Source organism: Pelophylax lessonae (genome assembly GCF_965119305.1).
Source record: "Pelophylax lessonae genome assembly, chromosome: 1".
Taxonomy (NCBI): domain Eukaryota; kingdom Metazoa; phylum Chordata; class Amphibia; order Anura; family Ranidae; genus Pelophylax; species Pelophylax lessonae.
Window position 1 is genome coordinate 550,264,541 of NC_138768.1, and position 20,867 is coordinate 550,285,407.

The 20,867-nt window shown below is 43.6% G+C and overlaps 1 protein-coding gene across 1 annotated transcript in view; it reads left to right on the forward strand.

Moving 5' to 3' along the window:
• The window catches only part of LOC309544676 (low-density lipoprotein receptor-related protein 2-like), a gene marked incomplete at its 5' end in the record, with an annotated part of 171,900 nt that overhangs the window by 64,412 nt on the left and 86,621 nt on the right, over positions 1 to 20,867 (forward strand). Inside the window, 4 exons of the mRNA XM_082243588.1 lie at positions 4,958 to 5,186; positions 5,323 to 5,445; positions 8,620 to 8,841; positions 14,250 to 14,555. Of these exons, the coding sequence (XP_082099714.1) occupies positions 4,958 to 5,186; positions 5,323 to 5,445; positions 8,620 to 8,841; positions 14,250 to 14,555 (880 nt within the window). The remainder of the gene's footprint in view (positions 1 to 4,957; positions 5,187 to 5,322; positions 5,446 to 8,619; positions 8,842 to 14,249; positions 14,556 to 20,867) is intronic.

Here is a 20,867-nt window from a genome sequence, read left to right on the forward strand (position 1 = left end):
GCGCAAACTAACAAAGGGAAAGATTTGTCATTTTTGTTTTTTTTTTGTTTTTTTAACGCGTAATGGCGGCGATCTGCTTTTTTTTTTTTTTTTTTTTTTTTTGCGTACTGCGACAATGGGGCGGACAGATTGGACCCTTGACTGACATTTTTGACACTTTTGGGGTTACCAGTGACATTTCTACAGTAATCAGTGCTATAAATATGCACTGTTACTGTAAAAATACACTGGTAGTGAAGGGGTTAACTTTATTTGAGGGAGGGGCTGTGTGTCCCTAGGGGCGTGCTTTCTACTGTGATTGGCTGTGACTTGAGGTGTAAGGACACGGTTCAACGGTTCTACATAGTAGAACCGTTTGATCAGTGTTTTTACACCGAGGAGAATGACAGGCAGCTTGTTTACACAAGCCGCCTGACTTTCTCCCTCTCCCCCGCCGATCGCCGAGTGACCGGCTGACATCGGGTCCGCCGGTCACATGTGCGGGGGGGGGTCCGTGACCGCGCCTCCGGCGGCGCGCGCTCGCTCCCCAGACCCTCCCAGGCTAGTGACGTTAATTAACGTCACTCTGCCTGTGAGGGGCTGACCGCCGCAGTAAATTTACTTGTGGCGGTCGGCAAGCGGTTAAACTGTCCTGGATCAGATGGTGGACAGGAAAAAATCCTTTCCTGTCAAGCATGGACACAATGAACAATCTAAAGTTCTGCTCCTAGGACCGAGGGGCAGAAATCTTGGGGGGGGATTTTTTTTTTGCCCTCCTGATTAGCCCAAGAAAACAAATTGATGAGCTGACCACAGTGGGAGGAAGATTGGGGACCTTCCTCTCTGTGGGAAGCGGTCACCTCCCAGTCCATTTTGGGGATCGTAAGGCAGGGTTATCTGGAGTTTTCAAGCCCCCCTCCACGCAGGATGTTAATCGCCAAATTACCAAGATGCAAAGAAAAGGCGTCCGCCTTACTTTCCTCCCTGAAAAGAGCTGGAAGAGCAGAGTGTTGTGGTGAAGGTACCACCGAAGGAGGTGGGCGGAGGGTTTTATTCCCACGTTTTCGTCGTATGGGAACCTTAAGGAAAGTTCAGGCTTTTCCTGAACCTAAAACCCTTAAATGCCTTGGTAGCTTACAAAAGATTCATGATGGATTAGATCTCCTCGATAAGGGATCATCATCCATCCCCCCCTCCAAACTGCTTCATGGTCTCGATAGACCAGAGATGCCTACCTGCACATTACCACATTGGAACGGTGTCCAGAAGTTTCTCAGGTTGGCAATAAGAATGGCAGAGGGCATGTTACATCTGCAATTTCGGGCCCTTCCCTTCAGCCCGCCCTCTTCTTCCTTGCTGCATCTTGACAAAGGTCATGGCAGAATGCCTTAGCTTACTTGCGGCTCAGGGAAGTTTTTGGTTATTGCCTACCTGGACAATCTACTCCTGTTTGCCCCTTCTCAGGAACAGTTGTCCAGGGACCTACTTGCGACAAGACAGTTCTTGGAGAGCCTGGGGTGCCTCCTGAATCTGGAAAAGTCTGTCTAGTGACCCGCACAAAAGGTCACCTTTTCTGGGCTACGAGTTCCACACTTCAGAAGGCATTTCTTCCTTTGGAGAAGAGTCGGAAGATACAGAGCAATGAGCTTATTACAGAGCAGTCGACCTATATCAGTAAGACAGACCAAGTCAGCACTGGGGTAATGGCCGCAATTCTGGCAGTATAGTGGGCGGGACTTAACTGCTGCCCTTTGCAACTGTTCATCTTGGGGGTGTGGGACCACCCTCAGTGCTTTGTATTCCCTGGTCCATGCACCTGTAGGGATAGATACCTCTGGTGGTGGAGGGTCTCGAACCTGTCTCAGGGTCTCTCTCATAGGTCCTGTCAGTGTCCTCCAGTCGAGTCATCACTTTGGATGCAAGTGGCACAGGTTGGGGAGCACAATTGGACTCTCGACTGGTGCAATGGTCCTGGAAGAGCGAAGATCCAAGGGGATCTTCAAACTGGGGAGAACTGAGCATTCGAGCTGGCCCTCAGAGCCTTCCAGACAGAACTACAGGGGCACAATCTGCAGGTCTGCTCGGACAATTCTGCAGCAGTTCCTTATGTCAACTGGCAAGGGGGGACAAGGAGCAAGTCTCTGGCAGAAGGAATTCAGTGGCCGAAGCTCGGGTGCTCTCCCTGTCCACCTAAAGGGAGAATTGAACCAATTGGCCGGCTTTCTGAGCAGAAAAACCTTGAAGGCGACTGTACCCTCAGGATCTCTTCAGGTTGATCACTCGGGGGGTGGTGATCTGTTTGCCTCTTGGCAGAATACAAAAATGTGGGCCGAGGTGCATGGAGTGGATGCGTTCATTCTGAACTGGCATTTCTCCAGATGCTATGCCGTCTCCCCCCCCCAATACCAGGAGTCCTGAGGAAGTTTCAGAAGGAAGATACTACCCTGATCATTGCGCCACATTGGCCCAGGAAACTGTGGTTTTTCAGTCCTGAAGGGTTTGACCATGGAACCCCCTAGATTCTACAAGTTTGGGAGGACCTTTTTCAGGATTTTTTCCTGTCCCCAGATGCTGGAATCTTGTAGCCTGGCTTCTGAGGCAGTTACTTAAAAGCAAGAGGTTTTGGGATCACTTGGTGGCGATTGCTTAGTAGCAGGAGAAAAACATGGACCATTTACCTTAAGACCTGGAGGTGTTTAACAGCTGGTGCACAGAGCTCCTTGGATGTAGTGTGGCTGATAAAGGTTTAGCTGTCGGCACCCTAGAGTCAAGTCTCGGCAATAAGTCTTTTAAGAAGTATCCTTGGCTAAAACCCTTGGGTAATTAGATTCTTTTCAGCCTTAAAACAGGCAGACCAGTGAGCAACCCCTATTCCTATGTGGGATCTATCTATAGTTCTACAGGCTCTTAGGAGAGCTGTTTGAATCTATTAAGCCTTGTGCAGTGAAGTTTTAACCCTCAAGGGGGTGTGGGTTTTTTTTTTTTTTTTTGTGGCGATCACTACTGCCAGAATGGTTGGTGAACTGGAAGCTTTGTTGGAGCTTTCTACAAGTTTTTTTCCAGATCTCATTTAGGACAGATCTGGCTTTATCAAAAGTGGCCTCAAAGTTTGAGACCAAGAAATCGTTTTACCAACTTTCTGTTCGAACCCTGTGCGTGAACTGGAGAGTAGCTATCATAAATTAGATGCTAGGTGTGTCTTTCAGTACAGGGATCATAGGGAATTTAGGAATATTTTCTGGCTGTAGTAAGGGTTCTAAAGCATTGAAGTGTTTAGCCAGATGGCTTAGGTTGGCTATTAGCTAGGCCTATGTTTTTAGTAGGTCCAGGTCGGTATCGGGCACATTCCACTAGGGCTGTGGCCTCTTCCCAGGTGGAGAGCTGGTGCTACCCCAGAGCAGATCTAACGGGCAGCAACCTGGTCCAGTTTTTCAACCTTCACCAAACACTCTAGGCTGAACCTGTTGTCCTCTAAAGATCAGGCTTTTGGGCGCAAAGTCTTTCAAGTGGTGGTCCCACCCTATGTGGAAGTACTCTCTTATCCTCTGATATGGCTGTCCTGAAAGAGGGTGAAAACAGTTAATCTTACCGGTAACCTCTTTTCCAGGAGTCTTTCAGGACAGCAGTTACCCACCCGAAGAAGTTCTGGACATTGGATGGTCAGAAGAATGGAGGTTGGTATGGATGTCTCCCCAGCTGGTCAGAGGTACTCTTGGAGAAATGAAATGCACCGGCTGACGGGGGTTTAAATCTACATGGATAAGGCAGGGTTTCCTGGGAAGGGAGAGGCCAAGGTCTCTGGTGGCTGTCCTGAGACTCCTGGAAAAGGTTACCAGTAAGAGTAACTGTTTTTTGCACAGGCACAAATGGGGTTCAGAATGAGGCAAAGGTTTGCTATAATGCAGTCGATTGCTGTAGTGTATGCTGCGTGTCCTCGGGTGTCTCTCCCTGGGTCTCGGGCTTGATCCCCAACTGGGTTGGCCTCTCACTAGTCTGTCAGCCTGCAGCAGCTGTGCTGTCCTTGCTTCGGCACCAAGACTGCCCACTTTCCCAGGCAGTTTTAGTCCTTTGCCAACTCTTCCTGCTGCCAAGGGGACACAAATCTGTAGCTCAGAAAGTCAGCTCCTGTATCACATGGCTGCCATTTCGGACTACAACTCCCAGGATTCTTTGCGCCCTGCATTGACATCTATGGGGTTGCTTGGCCTAAACTCTCCTCCTGCATGCCAGAGGTAAATGGTGCAGCTTAACTATCTTAGTAGAAGGTAAAGGTAAACGTTGTAAAGAGAAAAATGTCTCCTGTTACTGTAGTCCAGCACCTAGCTACACCATCTTTGCTCTTCACTCTAGCCAAACTTAAAACTTAACTTTTCAAGTGAAGCTTTCCAGTGATATTTGGTCTGTGGCCCTGTGCATTGGTGGTCAGTGGTTTATGAACGGGATTGGCAAGAAGTACTAGTAGTGAAAAAAGTGAGGGCTCTAAAATTTAAACACAAGTTTAATTTGTGATTGCTGTGATGGGCAATCACGATACATGGCAACTATGGCTCTGTGCCTTGTCTGACTGGATCACAGGTATTGTGTTACAGGCACCTGTGATACCATTTTCAGAGGCTGCTCTGGGCGTATAGGAGCTTTACATATGAAGTCAAGACAAAATGCAAATGCAGTCCTGATTCTAACTTTTTTATATATAATTTTTTACTTTGTGTATTGTCCTAATTAAAATATAAAATTGTATGGAATCTGCTGATGCATACAATTTAGTGAAGAGATTGTGCAGTAACTGTCACTAAATCGATGTCCTCTTTTAGAATATTGTAGTCCTAAGGCTGTGACATGGTAACTGCACCTCTTTATTGACTTTCATCACTGCACACATGTATCCACATAATTCTATGCAAACCATATTTTTATTGCGGTTCCAGCTTAATTGTTTATCCTTGAAGACTTCTAAGTTTTTTTTTTCTTGCTATAGTCTATAGAAACTGTTCGTGTTGATGGAAGTGGCAGATATACATTCCCAAATGCCCTAAAGAATGTGCCAAATGCTTTGGGCCTTGCAGTGTTTGAAGGGTGGTTCTTTTTGGCTGATGAAAAACGCTTATTCTCCTTGTCAAGAGATAAACCAACAGATGGCGATTTGTTGCTAAGCACTTCAAACCTTTCTGCATTTACAGTGCTTCATGAACTTCAGCAACCCACTAGTAAGTCTTTATACACCTATACCCCACTGATGGCTTTAGACAGTGGCATTCTGCACCACATTTTGTGGAATCCTCATCTGTGCAAAAAGTGATCTATAACCTTACAACTTTCTAATTTTTTTAATTTTTTTCCTAGATGTCTCTCCGTGTTTGCCAGGGACCTGTAGTCATATCTGCTTGCTCTCTCCGGTGTTGGACAAATCTTACAAATGTGCCTGCCCTGCAGGGCTGTTTCTCCTGCCTTCTGGAAAGTGTGAAAGTGAGTCCATTTTGCAATGTTTCTTATTTGTATCCCTAGTGGTGACCCCCCCCCCCCCCCAATTTTCATGTGGGCCAAAGATATTCTAGGAATTTGGGTTTATTAAAGATCATTTTCAAAAGTCCATATTTGTTTTTGGTTAAGGGCATTTGTCTCTTTTTTTTTTTTTTTTACAAGTTGGCAACCGTCCTCACATACATATACTGCAGTGCAGCGGCTCCTACAGGTGAAGTCGCATTCCTGTGCGTAGCCTGTTCTTTCCGGGTTTCGGTGCATGGGCCGGCGGTGGCCAGCCCCTGCTGTGATTGGACACAGCAGGAGCCAATCGATGGGTCACACAGACCCTACAGTGGGTACGGAAAGTATTCAGACCCCCTTAAATTTTTCACTCTGTTATATTGCAGCCATTTGCTAAAATCATTTGTTCATTCTTCTTCCTCATGAATGTACACATAGCACCCCATACTGACAGAAAAACACAGAATTGTGACATTGTTGCAGATTTATTAAAAAAGAAACTGAAATATCACATGGTCCTAAGTAATTTAGACCCTTTGCTCAGTAGAAGTAGAAGCCCCCTTTTGATCTAATACAGCCAGGAGTCTTTTTGGGAAAGAAGCAACGAGTCTTTCACACCTGGATTTGGGGATCCTCTGCCATTCCTCCTTGCAGATCCTCTCCAGTTCTGTCAGGTTGGATGGTAAACGTTGGTGGACAGCCATTTTTAGGTCTCTCCAGAGATGCTCAATTGGGTTTAAGTCAGGGCTCTGGCTGGGCCATTCAAGAACAGTCACGGAGTTGTTGTGAAGCCACTCCTTCGTTATTTTAGCTGTGTGCTTAGGGTCATTGCCTTGTTGGAAGGTAAACCTTCGGCCCAGTCTGAGGTCCAGAGCACTCTGGAGAAGGTTTTTGTCCAGGATATCCCTGTACTTGGCCGCATTCATCTTTCCCTTGATTGCAACCAGTCGTCCTGTCCCTGCAGCTGAAAAACACCCCCACAGCATGATGCTGCCACCACCATGCTTCACTGTTGGGACTGTATTGGACAGGTGATGAGCAGTGCCTGGTTTTCTCCACACATACCGCTTAGAATTAAGGCCAAGAAGTTCTATTTTGGTCTCATCAGACCAGAGAATCTTATTTCTCACCATCTTGGAGTCCTTCAGGTGTTTTTTAGCAAACTCCATGCGGGCTTTCATGTGTCTTACACTGAGGAGAGGCTTCCGTCAGGCCACTCTGCCATAAAGCCCCGACTGGTGGAGGGCTGCAGTGATGGTTGACTTTCTACAACTTTCTCCCATCTCCTGACTGCATCTCTGGAGCTCAGCCACAGTGATCTTTGGGTTCTTCTTCACCTCTCTCACCAAGGCTCTTCTCCCCTGATAGCTCAGTTTGGCCGGACGGCCAGCTCTAGGAAGGGTTCTGGTCGTCCCAAACGTCTTCCATTTGAGGATTACGGAGGCCACTGTGCTCTTAGGAACCTTAAGTGCAGCAGAAATCTTTTTGTAACCTTGTCCAGATCTGTGCCTTGCCACAATTCTGTCTGAGCTCTTCAGGCAGTTCCTTTGACCTCATGATTCTCATTTGCTCTGACATGCATTGTGATCTGGAAGGTCTTATATAGACAGGTGTGTGGCTTTCCTAATCAAGTCCAATCAGTATAATCAAACACAGCTGGACTCAAATGAAGGACTCAAATGAAGGTGTAGAACCATCTCAAGGATGATCAGAAGAAATGGAAAGCACCCGAGTTAAATATGAGTGTCACAGCAAAGGGTCTGAATACTTTGGACCATGTGATATTTCATTTTTTCTTTTTAATAAATCTGCAACAATGTCAACAATTCTGTGTTTTTCTGTCAGTATGGGGTGCTATGTGTACATTCATGAGGAAGAAGAATGAACTTAAATGATTTTAGCAAATGGCTGCAATATAACAGAGTGAAAAATTTAAGGGGGTCTGAATACTTTCTGTACCCACTGTATGTCTGCCAGGACCCGCCGATTGTTCCCGAGGGGCAGAACGGTGGTCTGCCTATGTAAACAAGGCAGATCGCTGTTCTGTAAAAGACAGATTGTGTTTCTGCTAAGCAGGAGCACAGATCTCGGCCTTGACACAGTACAAGCACCTCCAACAGTTAGAAAGAACTCCCTAGGCACACGTATAACCCTTTGATCTCCCCTTCCCTGCCAGTGTCCAGTGACGGTGCAAATTTTTTAGCACTGGTCCCCGAAAGTGTCATTTGATGTCATACTTGTCCCCCGCAATGTCTCAGTCCAAGTCCAAGGTTGCTGATCGCTGACAGTACTAGTAAAAAAAAAAAGAAAAGATATCGGATAGCGGTTTATAAATTCTATGACTTGCGCAAACCAATAAATGCTGCTTGGCTTTTTTTTTTTTTTTTACCAAATGTAGCAGAATACATATTGGCCTAAAATTAAGACATTTGTGGAGGTTTTCTTGGGGTTTTTTTTATAATTTATGGGTGTGCTTTATAGCGGAAAGTTTTTTTTTTTTTTTTTTGTTTTTTTTTTTTGTTTTCTAGCACAAAAATAAAAATTGCAGAGGTGATCAAATGCAAAAGAGCTCTGTGTGGGGGGGAAAAGGACATATTTTTAGGTACAGCATTGCACGAATGAACAATTGTCAGTTAAAGTAACAGTGCCTTATCACGAAAAATGGCCTGGTCATGGGGGTGGGGTAAACCTTCCGGAGTTGAAGTGGTTAATCTGGGTGGAGAAATTGAAAGGCTTTGAGCAAAGGACTTGTAAAGCTGTGTCCTGGCCTGAAGGTCCTCCTTAGGCAGGTGGTTACAGGGCAGGAATTTGCTCCATGTATGGCTGGCCCTATGGCAAAGACAAATTATCCAGCGGCTACTACTTTAGTGAGTGTATTCTTGTAAAGGTCTTTAGAAATCTAGGCACAGGATGGAGATTGTTGGCACATCTAACATTAGCATACTTTCCTGAAATTTTTTTGGAAATCCAGTATTTAACCTTAAGTGCTGTAGTTATCAAATTACACACCCTGATGTATTGAATAGGGTTACAATGGAGCATCTATAATCAATAGGTTTCCTGGTGGGCACGTAAACAATGTCAGTAACTTGCATTTATTACTGTTGGGAGTCTTTTTTTTTTTTTTTTTTAATTTTAGGGTTTTTTTTCCCCTAGATCTGAAGATTGTATATGGTGATTCCAAAGGAATCTACATGACAGAACTTGGGTTTCAAGGTCTCTTTGTGAAAAAGAACTTGGTACATCAAGCAACAAATATAACTTTGATGGACTTTGACTGGAAGAGAAACCTTGTATACTGGACAGATGAACATGGTCTTCTCATGTGCTCCAACAAAGATTTGGGAGATGTAAAAATAATTCAGACAGGTGCTGCAGGTACACTTCATCTTTACTTTTTTCACCTATAGAAATTTAGGAGTAGGCTTTTTTTTTTTTTTTAAATTTAATTTTATTTTTTTCTCATACAGTACATGCTAACCTTTCTTGGGCTTTATTTTTGTTGGGTAAATGGGATAGACATCAAAGTTGGAGAACATTGTGGTGAAACAAAATACAAAGTATGTGTATGGGCAGTAAAAATTAAAATATCAAGTTTTTCAGTAATTTAATTCAAAGTGAAACGCAGATATTTTATATAGATATCTTTTTGAAGCCTTTTTTGAGTTTTGATTTTAGGCTGATGGCTAGTAAAAACCCAAAATTCAGTATCTAGAATATTACATAAGACCAATAAATAATTTTTAATACTTTTCAGGAAGACCAAAATTTCAGTATGTCAATGTATAGTATGCACTCATTACTTGGTCGGGTCTCCTTTTGCATTAATTACTGCATCAATGCGGCGTAGCACGGAGGCGATCAGCCTGTGGCTTTCAGCTCATCTGCATTGTTGGGTCTGGTATCTCTTCCTCTTAACAATACCTCACAGATTCTCTGTGGTTTAGGTCAGATATTTTTGAGATGCATCTGTACATCCCAATCGAATACAAAACCAATGGAAAACCAAAACTTGGACTTTTCAGGTGCCTTTAAGACCGGTTTAAATGCATTAAAATGTAATTGAATTATACAGTTTAACTTTTTAAATTCGAATTGAATGAAATTGTAAGGCATGACCTAAATGTCTTTACTAGCACCTGAGTAGTCCCCAAGTTTTGGTTTTCCCATTGGTATTGCAGTTAAACAGACCATGTTCTAATAGCAGAAAATACTGTTATAGATGAGATTGTAATTTTACACAAAACAAAGACCCCCAAATCGTACCATCATGTACTAGGAGGTAGGTGGACCGTAAAACAAACCTGCACTGAGAAATGGTGGGCTGGCACTGCTGACCTCTCCAGGAAGTTGGCTTTTCTGGTTCACTGAGGACACTGGATTTGGAAACTGGCTTTCTGCCTACAGGAGGTTTTGGACACTGGCTAGCAAGCGGTGACCAGCTTGTTATGACCTCTCCCAAGTTGCATCTTTTTTTTTTTTTTTTGGCTGGTGTCTTCAATCAAAATATCTCTACATGATGCTTGGAGCTGATCTCTTGTGCATCTGTCTTGAATCAGGGTTCAAGCACGGTCCTCACCCGAACTGGCGCTACAGCTGTCTTTGGGTCCAGGCGCTGGGTATGTTTACTTTAGGAAGCCAGTTGTGACTACTTGCAGCTTTTTTCAGCTTCTCACTGCACATGCACTAGCCATGTTGCATTTTGTGAAGGGTCCCACAGCTTCCTGTGATGTTCCAGAAGACTGAGGGTGGGTGGGAGTTAGCGCACGTAACTTTGGAGCAAAAAATTAACTGCCAAAACTTATTGGGGGGGGGGGGGGGAGAGGCAGACAGGCTGAACTTTCCATTTTTTTTCATAAAGTTCCTATTTAAGCTTTAAGTGGCAAAGTCCCTTGCCTGTATACTGAGGAGTAAAATGAATACCCATATACCTAACAATACAATGTGCAAAAAGGGCACTAGATGGCAGCGGTCTTGTCAATTTTAATAAGTGGTTTGTTTTATAAGCAAATAAGCACAGCTGTATAACTTGCTCCATACATCACACCAATGTGTAACAAGAACACACTATTCCTTAGAATAAGGGATCCCAATAACCTCAGGAAATGCTTCTAAAACTATTGTAAGGTGATCAGATTTTTTAAAATAAAATCCGGGGACACTTTTTTTTTTTTTTTTATTTCAAACTATTTTCTAAGCCATTTTCCTCATTATAAATGCAGGGTATGTAAATGGAATGATTGTAATGATTGTATGATCTAAAAATATAAAAAAAAATTTGTGTATATATGTGTGGCAGGTTTTCTTAGGCCTGTGGCCTGATGTGGGTCTGCCATCGGTACCGGTTACCCCTCCAGCCCATGTGAGCTGCGACCCTGGGTGTCAGACATTGACAACTCCGGCATCTTTCTTTTTATATGATTTAAAGGGGATGGGAGAAAGGAATGAGTGGGATACTCCTTTAGGCTTCAACTATATACACTTGGGACTTTATTCCTGAAAAATGCCCGTTGGCTCTTCCTTGACGCCAGCCAATGCTCACGAACTCTGAGAACACTGTCACTCAATAGAAGTGCTGAATCCTGGACTTGAAATCCAGAAGATCCAGGACTGTGAATTGTAGAACTGCTGTGCTGCAAAGTCACTGAATACTTCCTCCTGCCTTGCACTGGCTTGAGGTAGTATCTTGTAGGATTCTGAAAAGCTGCAACTTCCAACTGACACTCTGTACATATCGGGGCCCAACTGCAGGCACCCCCTTTAACCTTGAACTCTTCAGGGTCCTCAACCTAGGTACCCCCTTTTACCACTAGCTGGTACTGGATCCCTGAACCTCTACTGGAGTGGTCCCCTCTAACTTCAAGCAGACCCCCAGGGGCAATCCTCAGTACTCGTGACCTGTGTAGGATTTCCTGGGACTGGACCCCTCTTGCTCTCAGCAGGTTCTCGGCACACCGGATCCCCCTCAGCTTAGCTCAGCACTCTCTGAATCTGCAGGCAACAACCTGAGATCCTCTTCCTCAGACAGGAGGAGACAGCAGTTCTCTCCCTCCTGGGACTCTGCTCCCGCCAAAGACATTGTGTCATGCGCCACTCCCAGAATCCTTTGCAGCATAATTCTGCCTTCTGGGGTAGTTGCAAGCCTGGATGTGTCCCCTGGTTGGGTTTCCGCCACTGCCCTATGAGAAGCCTCACTCGAGCCAGTGGGGAGACCCCCCAACCCCCCCTTCAGTAGGCACACCTGGAAACCCCGACTAAACAAATCACAGCTCTGCTGTTAAGCAGACAAGGCCCACTATGTTTACCTAGCACCTACCTGTTGGGTGCTGTGTGTAAGTAAAAGTGCCAATTCAGCGTGCGAATCGCTGCTACCTCAACCTGTGGGTGTGGTCAGCAAGTGGAGGTTTCTTCATGGCGTACAATGGTGTTCAGTATGTCCTGGCCTCTGTATACCAATAAGCCAAATAATGCAACACAACCCTACACTTTTTTTTTTTTTTCTTTATACAATTCCACAAATGGACTTCAAAGTGCTATATTTTATAATGTACAATTGATTTACATATTTTACATATTTATGGGGTTTCACCACTGTTTGCAAAAAAGGTAAGAAATATTGTAGAGCTTCAAATTGCAGAGGGTGACACCATCACTACTATGTTCTAATACACTAATTGATTTGAATCTCTATAGTATTTGCAAAAATAGTTTAAAAACTGCAGAGCTACAATGTGCAGAGGGGGTGACACCATAACTACTAAATTGCAATGCAATAGTTGATTTGCACTGGATATTCATATATAGGCAAGTTGATAATAAAGAAAAGACCAAAGAAAAAACAATTTGAGACCACCTCCTAATGAAGTGTATAAATTTGCACTTGCGAAGAACAATTAAAGCGGAGTTCCGGGCACAAAAACGATATTTTTTTTTTGTGCCCGTCCGCTAGTTCAGCCTAACCTGAAAAGGAATTGGATAGTTAGATTTTTTTTTTTTAAAAACTCACCTTGTAATTGACTATCATAAATACTCACCTCAGGGTACTTCCTCCCTCAGAGCCGCGGCTCACCCCGTCACTTCCTGCGCTGCGATGATTCCTGGGAGCTAAACGTCATCGCTCCCAGGAATCAATGCGACGGCACCGGCCCCGCTCGTCACTTCCGGGCGATGCTTTAGGAATGCCGCGCCGGAAGTGACGAAAGGGGCCGGTGCGGCGCATTCTGGGAGAAGAAGACGCAGAAGAGGACCGCGCCGGCTTCAGCTGCCCACAAGAGATGGAAACGCTGTGGAAGAAATTTTATAAGTAAGTATTTCTTCTAAAAGGTAAGTGCGAACCGGGACAGATCAGAGGCTAGCCATTGTGGAATGTGCTAGCCCTGACTGTCCCGGGGGTATGTTCATTAAAAAATGACATCTGTGCCCGGAACTCCGCTTTAATGAATGAAAGCGATTTCCCCTCGGATGTAAGCACATTTCAACAGGATGAGGTCTGATGTCGAAGGTACCCTTTGTCCAGACTGCAACCTCAGTCCCCACAGTGCTTGGGTGACTTTTAGTGCATTTTCCAATGACTGATTCAACATACCCCCCCCCCCCCCCCACCCCAATACCGTTTCCCGCTTTAGAGTTCTGCACCTGTTGTGACCTGACATCCAATGAAAGTTGCTTTTCCTGGTGATAGGGTTATGATTAGATCATCATTTTGGAAGTGCAATTTTATCCACATTTGACTACTTGCAAAATGATTGAGCTACATAATCCAGTGTGCTGTTAGTTTTTTTTTTTTTATATACGGTCTTTAGATATACTGTATACAGAGCATGCAAAGTACAGTTCTGCCTAGGTACCAGTGAAGCATGATAGATTTAAAGTACAACTAAAGGCAAAACGTTTTTTACTTTTGCAGAGAGTGAAGGATTAGACCCTGTCAGGTTTTTGATGTCTGTGTCCCTGTTAGGGAGATTCATCCTCTCGATTTTGTCATTAACATTATTTGAAAGTAAATCCCAAATTTTGGGCTGTCCCCAAAAAAGTGATGGAGAAATCTTCCAATGGGACACTATTTCTGTGACCTGGGGATCCTCAAGGGGATTCCTTATTTTTACAGGGATTTCCTCACTAGTGGTTTGGCAATGGGACAGGAAGTACAGGGGAAATCTCCATGGGACACAGATGGCAAAAATAAACGGACGGGGATTTTGACCATTCTTACTATATCTAAAATGAGTGTTTTGCCTATAGTTCTACTTTAGATTCTATTAGGAAAAGATCAGCTACAGGAAGCCTGCAGGCAATACTGGTGACTAGAGCTTAGCCCTCTGCCTCCCTCCTTTGTGCACATTTTCCAGAGTTTAGTTCCTCAAAAGTCAATGTGACATTCGCTTCAATCTTTCTTCTGAACATCTGAACATATCTTGTCCTGCTGTTGCGTTTTAGTTCAAAGTCAATATAGCTGATATTCCGATCAGGAAAGGATATCATCTGAACCAGCCAGTGTTTCTAATCTGTTATGTGAAAAAAAAAAATGCAAATGCAAAAATACTGTAAGGGTCTTATGGCTTTAAAGGCCAATAGTTGTCAAATCTGAAATGCATAGCTTGGGCACCAATTGCACAGCATTAATATTTAGGATCGTGTTAGCCACCTGACCTATTTTTTTTTTTTTTAAATGTCATTGACTGAACTTTTTATTATCTTTATATATTGGCTTTGTAAATTTAGCCTTTATGATCTTTTCAAAATCACAATTTGGATATTGATGGGATTGCTATCTGTCATTTTCTTAGTTTGCATGGCAAAGATTGACATTGCTACTGGAAACATTTACTGGCTGCCTTGTGAGAGAAACAAGATCTGTGTAACAAAGAATTCTGGTACTGGAACAAAGGTCATCTATGTGTCCAGCTCCTCCATACAACACATGTTGCTTAACTGGGAGACCATGTTTATATATGTGGTGGAAGATGGTACAGTGATACGGAGGATGAATCTAGTTGGTGGTAATATACAAGTTGTGTTCAATGGCACAGACTTAACAAAAGTTAACTTGGATCCAAAATCTAACAGCATTGTGTGGCAAACACCGGATTTCGGTAAGTACTAGGTTATAACTTTGATCTAATCCAAAAAAAATAAAATTCTGGGAGGAAGTTAAGCAACCTACATTTCAGCATAAGTTTTTAAAAAAAAAAAATGTATATGCATATTTTTACCATGTGGTTTTAAGTGCCCCTTTTCCTCCTAAATGCCATACTACATCTTAGTAACAATTACAGGTTTGTCCATTATAATAGCATATTGTTGTGCAAAAGCCCTTTTCACACAAACACTTTTATTTGCCATTTAGTGCTTTATAAAATATGAGCTATAGATAGCTACCAATAGTAGCCACTGCACATCTCCGAGAAAAATGGGCCTGGGTGCTCAGCAAAGCATGATGTACACAGTCCAAAGACAAGGTGGCCCTCACGAGCCTAAAGGTGAACACACAAAGGTTGATTTACTTTGCAATTGCACTTACATTATATTCCCCTAGGACTTGGTGATTGTGGTCAAGCTTTTCTTTGCACAGATTGTCCAATCAAGTGCATGGAAAATAACATTTTTGCTTGCACATGACTAAATTATGGCAATTTGCAGAGCTTCACCACATTTACTAAGCTCTGGGAAAAATGTGCACTTTGCAAGACAGTTGCACTCAGTCTCGTTGCCTTTAGTAAATCAACCCCACAGTGATGTTTTGATGAGGCAAAAATTTTGTTAGGACCTGTAACTGTGCTGGCAGTGGGGGTAGTACAGTGGATGGAGGTGTGGGTCGGGGGTAGCAGTGCCCCACTCCCTATCAGTTCGTTGTCTGGCTGATCCCTGTGATCGGTGCTCTGCTCGTCTCTCGGTGACTGAAATGGGGGCAGGGTGCGATCTGTCTCCCTCCCATGCATCCCATTCCCTGGGTCTCTCCCTCTTGGTGCTGGCTCACCCCCCAGCCTTGCAGATGTCCTTCAGGAAGAGACCAGGCTCTGCTGCTACCCAAATAGTAAGTACCAGCTCCCCCATCTCTGATTAGTACAGAGGATTCTGAACCAGGGTTCCCCCTGACACTGTTCTCTGCCCTCTACTGCTCCCCTGATCTGGTGTGGGAGCCCTCTTTCTGTACCTCCCATCTACCCTGCACCCCTCTACTCTACAGAACCCTGCACCCCTCGCTAAACACCCTGCTCCTAATCCATATAATCCTGCGCCCCTCACTATTCACCCTGTCCCCACTCCATACTGCACCACTCACTATTCATAACCCTACACTATACCGAATCCTGCACCCCTCACTATTAGCCCTGCCCCCACTCCATTCTGCACTACTCACTATTCATAACCCTACACTATACAGAACCCTGCACCCCTCACTATACACCCTGTCCCCAACCAATAGAATCCTGCACCCCTCACTGTTAGCCCTGCCCCCCACTCCATAATGCACCCATCACTATAAACCCTGCCCCCAACTCGCCACTGCACTACTGTCACCCTGCCCCAACCCATAGAATCCTGCACCCCTCACTATTCACCCTGCACCACGAACGATAACCCCTCACTACTTACCCTGCTCCCACCCCATACTTCCCTAAATTGTAGAACACTGTACCCCTGCCTATTTACCCTTATACCCATCCCATACTGCTCTTCAATATAAAACACTGCACCCCTATTTACCATTCTCTAAACCCCATACTGATCCACTCGATTTAACATTGCAACCTAATTGTACGAGGGAGTCCCCACGTGTAATGCTGCACCCCCTATGCAGCTGCTTTCCAGTACTGGGAAGACCAAATTTGTAGAACACTGCACTTCAGTGTGTACCCAAATGTAGCACTGCCCCCTTGAGGGCTGCTGGATTTCTCACCTTTCAGGTCCCCCTTGGTTACCGATGGCAAATGCATGCAGAATCTTAACACTTTACTTTCCAGGCTCAGTCAATGAACAGTCTAGGGGTTGTTTGTTTTATATGGGGAGGGAAGAGTGGGATACTCTAAAAGTTGAACTATTCACAATGGTGAGGACTTCTATCTGGTACTATGGCATGGCCGTAGCTTCATTCTGCTACTAGATGAATCTGAGGTAAAGTTCTTTAAGCACTTATCTTCAGGGTACTCGCCTAGCACCCCCTTTCTATCCACTAGCTGACACCCATCCTCTGACTACTCTATTCTGGAATGGCCCACTTCCTGGTCAGGCCCTTAGACATGATCTCCTGTGCTCACGATACTGCTTTTCAGGTTCTCCAGTGTCTCCACTCCTAGTCAGCTCTTCTGGACCTTGTTTCAGCTCCTCACTTCTGTCTCAACAGGCCGTCTGCCTGTGATCGTACACCAACCGCTGCAGAAGAGGAGGCAGCTGCCACCCTCTTTCCGGCACTCTGCTCACTAGCCAAAGACCCCGAGCACATGTGCTCCTGGCTTTTATATCACACCCCACAATGCATCAAGACTGCCAGTCTGTGCCATTTACTGGGGCTGCATCAAAGCTGGTGTACTCATTGGCCAGTTTTCCTCCACTGTGCAATGTGCCTCCCCATTGGACCAGTGGGGACACTACCGAAGACCAGATGAATCTTACACTGAGCACATTAAGCAGACCTAACTCACAGATCCTGCTCCCTGTTAAGCAGAGAGCATTATAGAATTTACCTGCTGCTCCTCTGATAGGCAGACAGTCAAACTATACTCACGAGCACCTACCTAGGAGGGCGCTACACTACTAATCATTACAGTGTTTCTTTAAGTGCAGTTCCCTTGATATCACCGTGCCCCTTTACATTTACAGTATGGAGAACTGACTCCATGAATATTCAATCACCAACTGCCCCTGCAAATGGCCGCAGCCCCCTCCCCCCTTCCCTGGCCCCTGGTAAAATTTGGCTGCTCTGTCTAAAATTCCCAGACCTATTTTTTGTTCCAAGTCTGGGGCTGTCCACAGGCCCTCCTCTATCCAACGTGTAACATACCACCTCATGTTAAACGGTTTGTCTGCCAAGAACAGCCTTTCATAAATCCATGTTGGGTTACCACTGATACTAGTCTCATCAGTAAACTCTTGGGATATGGTCCTTCAGTCCATCCATATGTATGTGTATTTCATCAGCTGTTGCCATTCCAGTCAGAAAGCTGTCCTTTAAAAAAATTAGAAAAAATGGTCTGAATACAAAGCCAATTTCTTTGAGAATACTGAAGTGTTGCCAACAGGAACTGGCAATTTGCATTAGGGTTTTCTAGTCTCTTCTGAATACTATGTCAGCCACAAGGGTACAATAACATTTACTGTTAACACCTCCTTTTCATTCACATGCGACAAATGCATTTCATACAGTTGCCATCTTCCCCTGATTTATCCTTTTTATGGGGCTAATATTTTCTGACCTATTAAATGTGGGATTTTTCTCTGTAATATTACTCCTAATCTAGAGTGCCTTGAAAGTGTTCATACCCCTTGAAATTTTCCATATTTTGTCATGTTACAATCAAACGGAATTGTATTTTATTGGGATTTTATGTAATAGACCAACACACACCAATTAAAATATGCTTTTTGGGATTTTTTTTTTTCACCAAAAATATGTAGTAGAATACAAATTGGCCAGAACTGTTAAAAAAAATTATATTTTTTTTCATTGGGCAGTTTTTATAGCAGAAAGTAAAAAATATTTTTTTTTCTAAATTGTCTTTTTTTGTTTTATAGCGTAAAATTTAAAAACTGCAGAAGTATTTGGGGGGAAAAAAAACTGCAGAAGTGATCAAATGCCACCAAAAAGCTTGATTTATGGGGGGAAAAAAGGACATTATATTTCGGTCGCACGACTGCGCAATTGTCAGTTAAAGCAACGTAGTGCCGAATCGCAAAAAATAGCGTAGTCATTAAGGGGGTAAAACCTTGAGCTGAAGTGGTTAAGGTAAGCTAAGACAAAGCAATCAAAGCATATTTTATAGGTACAAGGAAGCCTGGGTTTTGTTTAACCACATCCCTTAAGCCCCTCCCACTGATAAGCATAGCAAATTGCTTAGCAGCAGGAGGGGCTTAAGGAATGTGGTTAAACAAAACCCAGGCTTCCTTGTACCTATAAAATATGCTTTGATTTCTTTGTCTGAGCCTACCTTGAACTTCATTAAAATGGCAAGTGTTGAGACAATGAAGACTTTGATAAGTGTAATGTACAGAATGCAGGGGGCAGCTCCATCCCTCCCTTCATGTACATAGAAGTAATCGCATACCCTTTTATATTGGCCCCATTCTGCAAAGTGGTGTGGAGCTGGGGATAGATGCCGGCTGCCATGTGCTTTTTTGCCGGCCATGTGCTTTTTTTTTTTTTTTTTTTTTTTTTTTTTTTTTCAAAGCCGGCCTGCCCTGCCGTGGGCATTCTGGGACTCAGCCCAAATTTTCCAGACACAGACCAATTTCCGGGATGGTTGGGAGGTATGCCAAGTGGCACGTAATTGTGAAGTGAAAGGAAAATTTTTGTATTCTAAATTTTTTACAAATATCTGAAAAGTGTGGCGTGCATTTGTATTCAGCTCCCCTGAGTCAATACTTTGAACACCTTTCGCTGGATTTACAGCTGCAAGTCTTTTTGGGTATGTCTTTACCAGCTTTGCACATCTAGAGTGAAATTTTTGCACGTTCTTTGCACAATTAAGCTCTGTCAGATTGTATGGAGAGAGTTTAACAGCAATTTTCAAGTCTTGCCACAGATTCTCAATTGGATTTAGGGATGGTCTTTGACTGGGCCATTCTAATACACAAATCTACTTTGATCTAAACCATTCCATTGTAGCTCTGGCTGTACATTTAGGTTCTTTGTCATGTTGGAAGGTGACTCCCTACTCCAGTCTCAAGTCTTGCAGACTCGGAACAGCTTTTCTTTGAAGATTGTCCTGTATTTGGCTCCATCCATCTTCCCATAAACTCTGACCAGCTTCCCTGTCCTTGCTGAAGAAAAGCATCCCAACATGATACTGCCACCACCATGTTTCATGGTGGGGATGGTGTGTTCAGGGTGATTTGCAGCCTTAAGCTGGATACACACTATCCAACTTTTGTGGTTAGATTTCCTTCAGATTTACCTTTTCTATGTAGTGCAAGGGCCTGCCAGGTTGCATACAAATTGAAAGTGTTTAGGTTTGACCTCATATTATATGGTTTTGGTAAGTCTAATAAAGGAAAAAGTCTTCAGAAAATCTTAGTGTGTACGGCCCATTAGTTTTCTGCCACAGTTTTTGCTTTTAGGCCAAAATGTTTTTGGTCTCGTCTGACCAGAGCACCTTCCACATGTTTGCGGTGTATCCCACATGGCTTCTCAAAAACTGCAAACAGGACTTCTTATTGCTTTCTTTCAACAAGGGCTTTCTTGCCACTATTCCTTAAAGGCCAGATTTGTGGAGTGAGTGACTAATAGTTGTCCTGTGGACAGATTCTTCCAAGAGCTGTGGATCTCTACAGCTCCTCCAGAGTTACCATGGACAAATTGGCTGCTTCTGATTAATGTTCTCCTTGCCAGGCCTGTCAGTTTAGGTGGACAGTCATGTTTTGGTAGGTTTGCAGTTGTGCCATACTCTTTCCATTTTCGGGTGATGAACTATGCTCTGAGGTTTTTGTTTTTTTTTTTTAAAAAACTTAACCCCGCTTTAAACTTAATCCCTGACGGATCTGGTGTATTCCTTGGCCTTCTTGATTTGGTTTGCTCACTAAGGTTCTTGCACACCTAAGAGCTTCACAGAACAGTTGTATTTATACGGAGATTAAATTACACACGTGAACTTTGTTTACTAATTAGGTGACTTCTGAAGGCAATTGGTTCCACTAGATTTTAGTTGGGCATATCCGATATTTGTACATTTTGAAAACCATTTAGCCTTTTCCTTCCACTTTGCAATTGTGTAGTGTTGGGCTATCACATAAAATGGCAATAAAAATACATTTAAGTTTTTGGTTGTAGCATAACAATGTGGAAAATTTCAAGGGGTATGAATACTTTTTCAAGGCACTGTAGATGGGTACCCTGATCGCTATTTCTTGCATTGTTGTAGTTGAAAATTTTAAAGTGGAAAGGTCAACCTAACGCTGAAAGGACTTTAATTTTTTTTTATTTGTATGGCTTTTTTACATTTTGTTTAGCCACCAAGGTTTGAAGTGATTGTAAATGATCACCTTGTAAAACACATTCAGTTTTAAATATAAATGAAAGGCAAAACACTTGTGTATGAATATAAACATTAAAATAACTTTTCTTTCCCTTTTTTATAAGTGATTGTATTCCCTATGTTTCCAGTTGCATAAGAGCTAGAGAAGCAGCAGCACACTGAGCTTCCCAGTGAATGGATGTGCAAGGGGGCGTGTCGACACAAGTCTGGTCATTG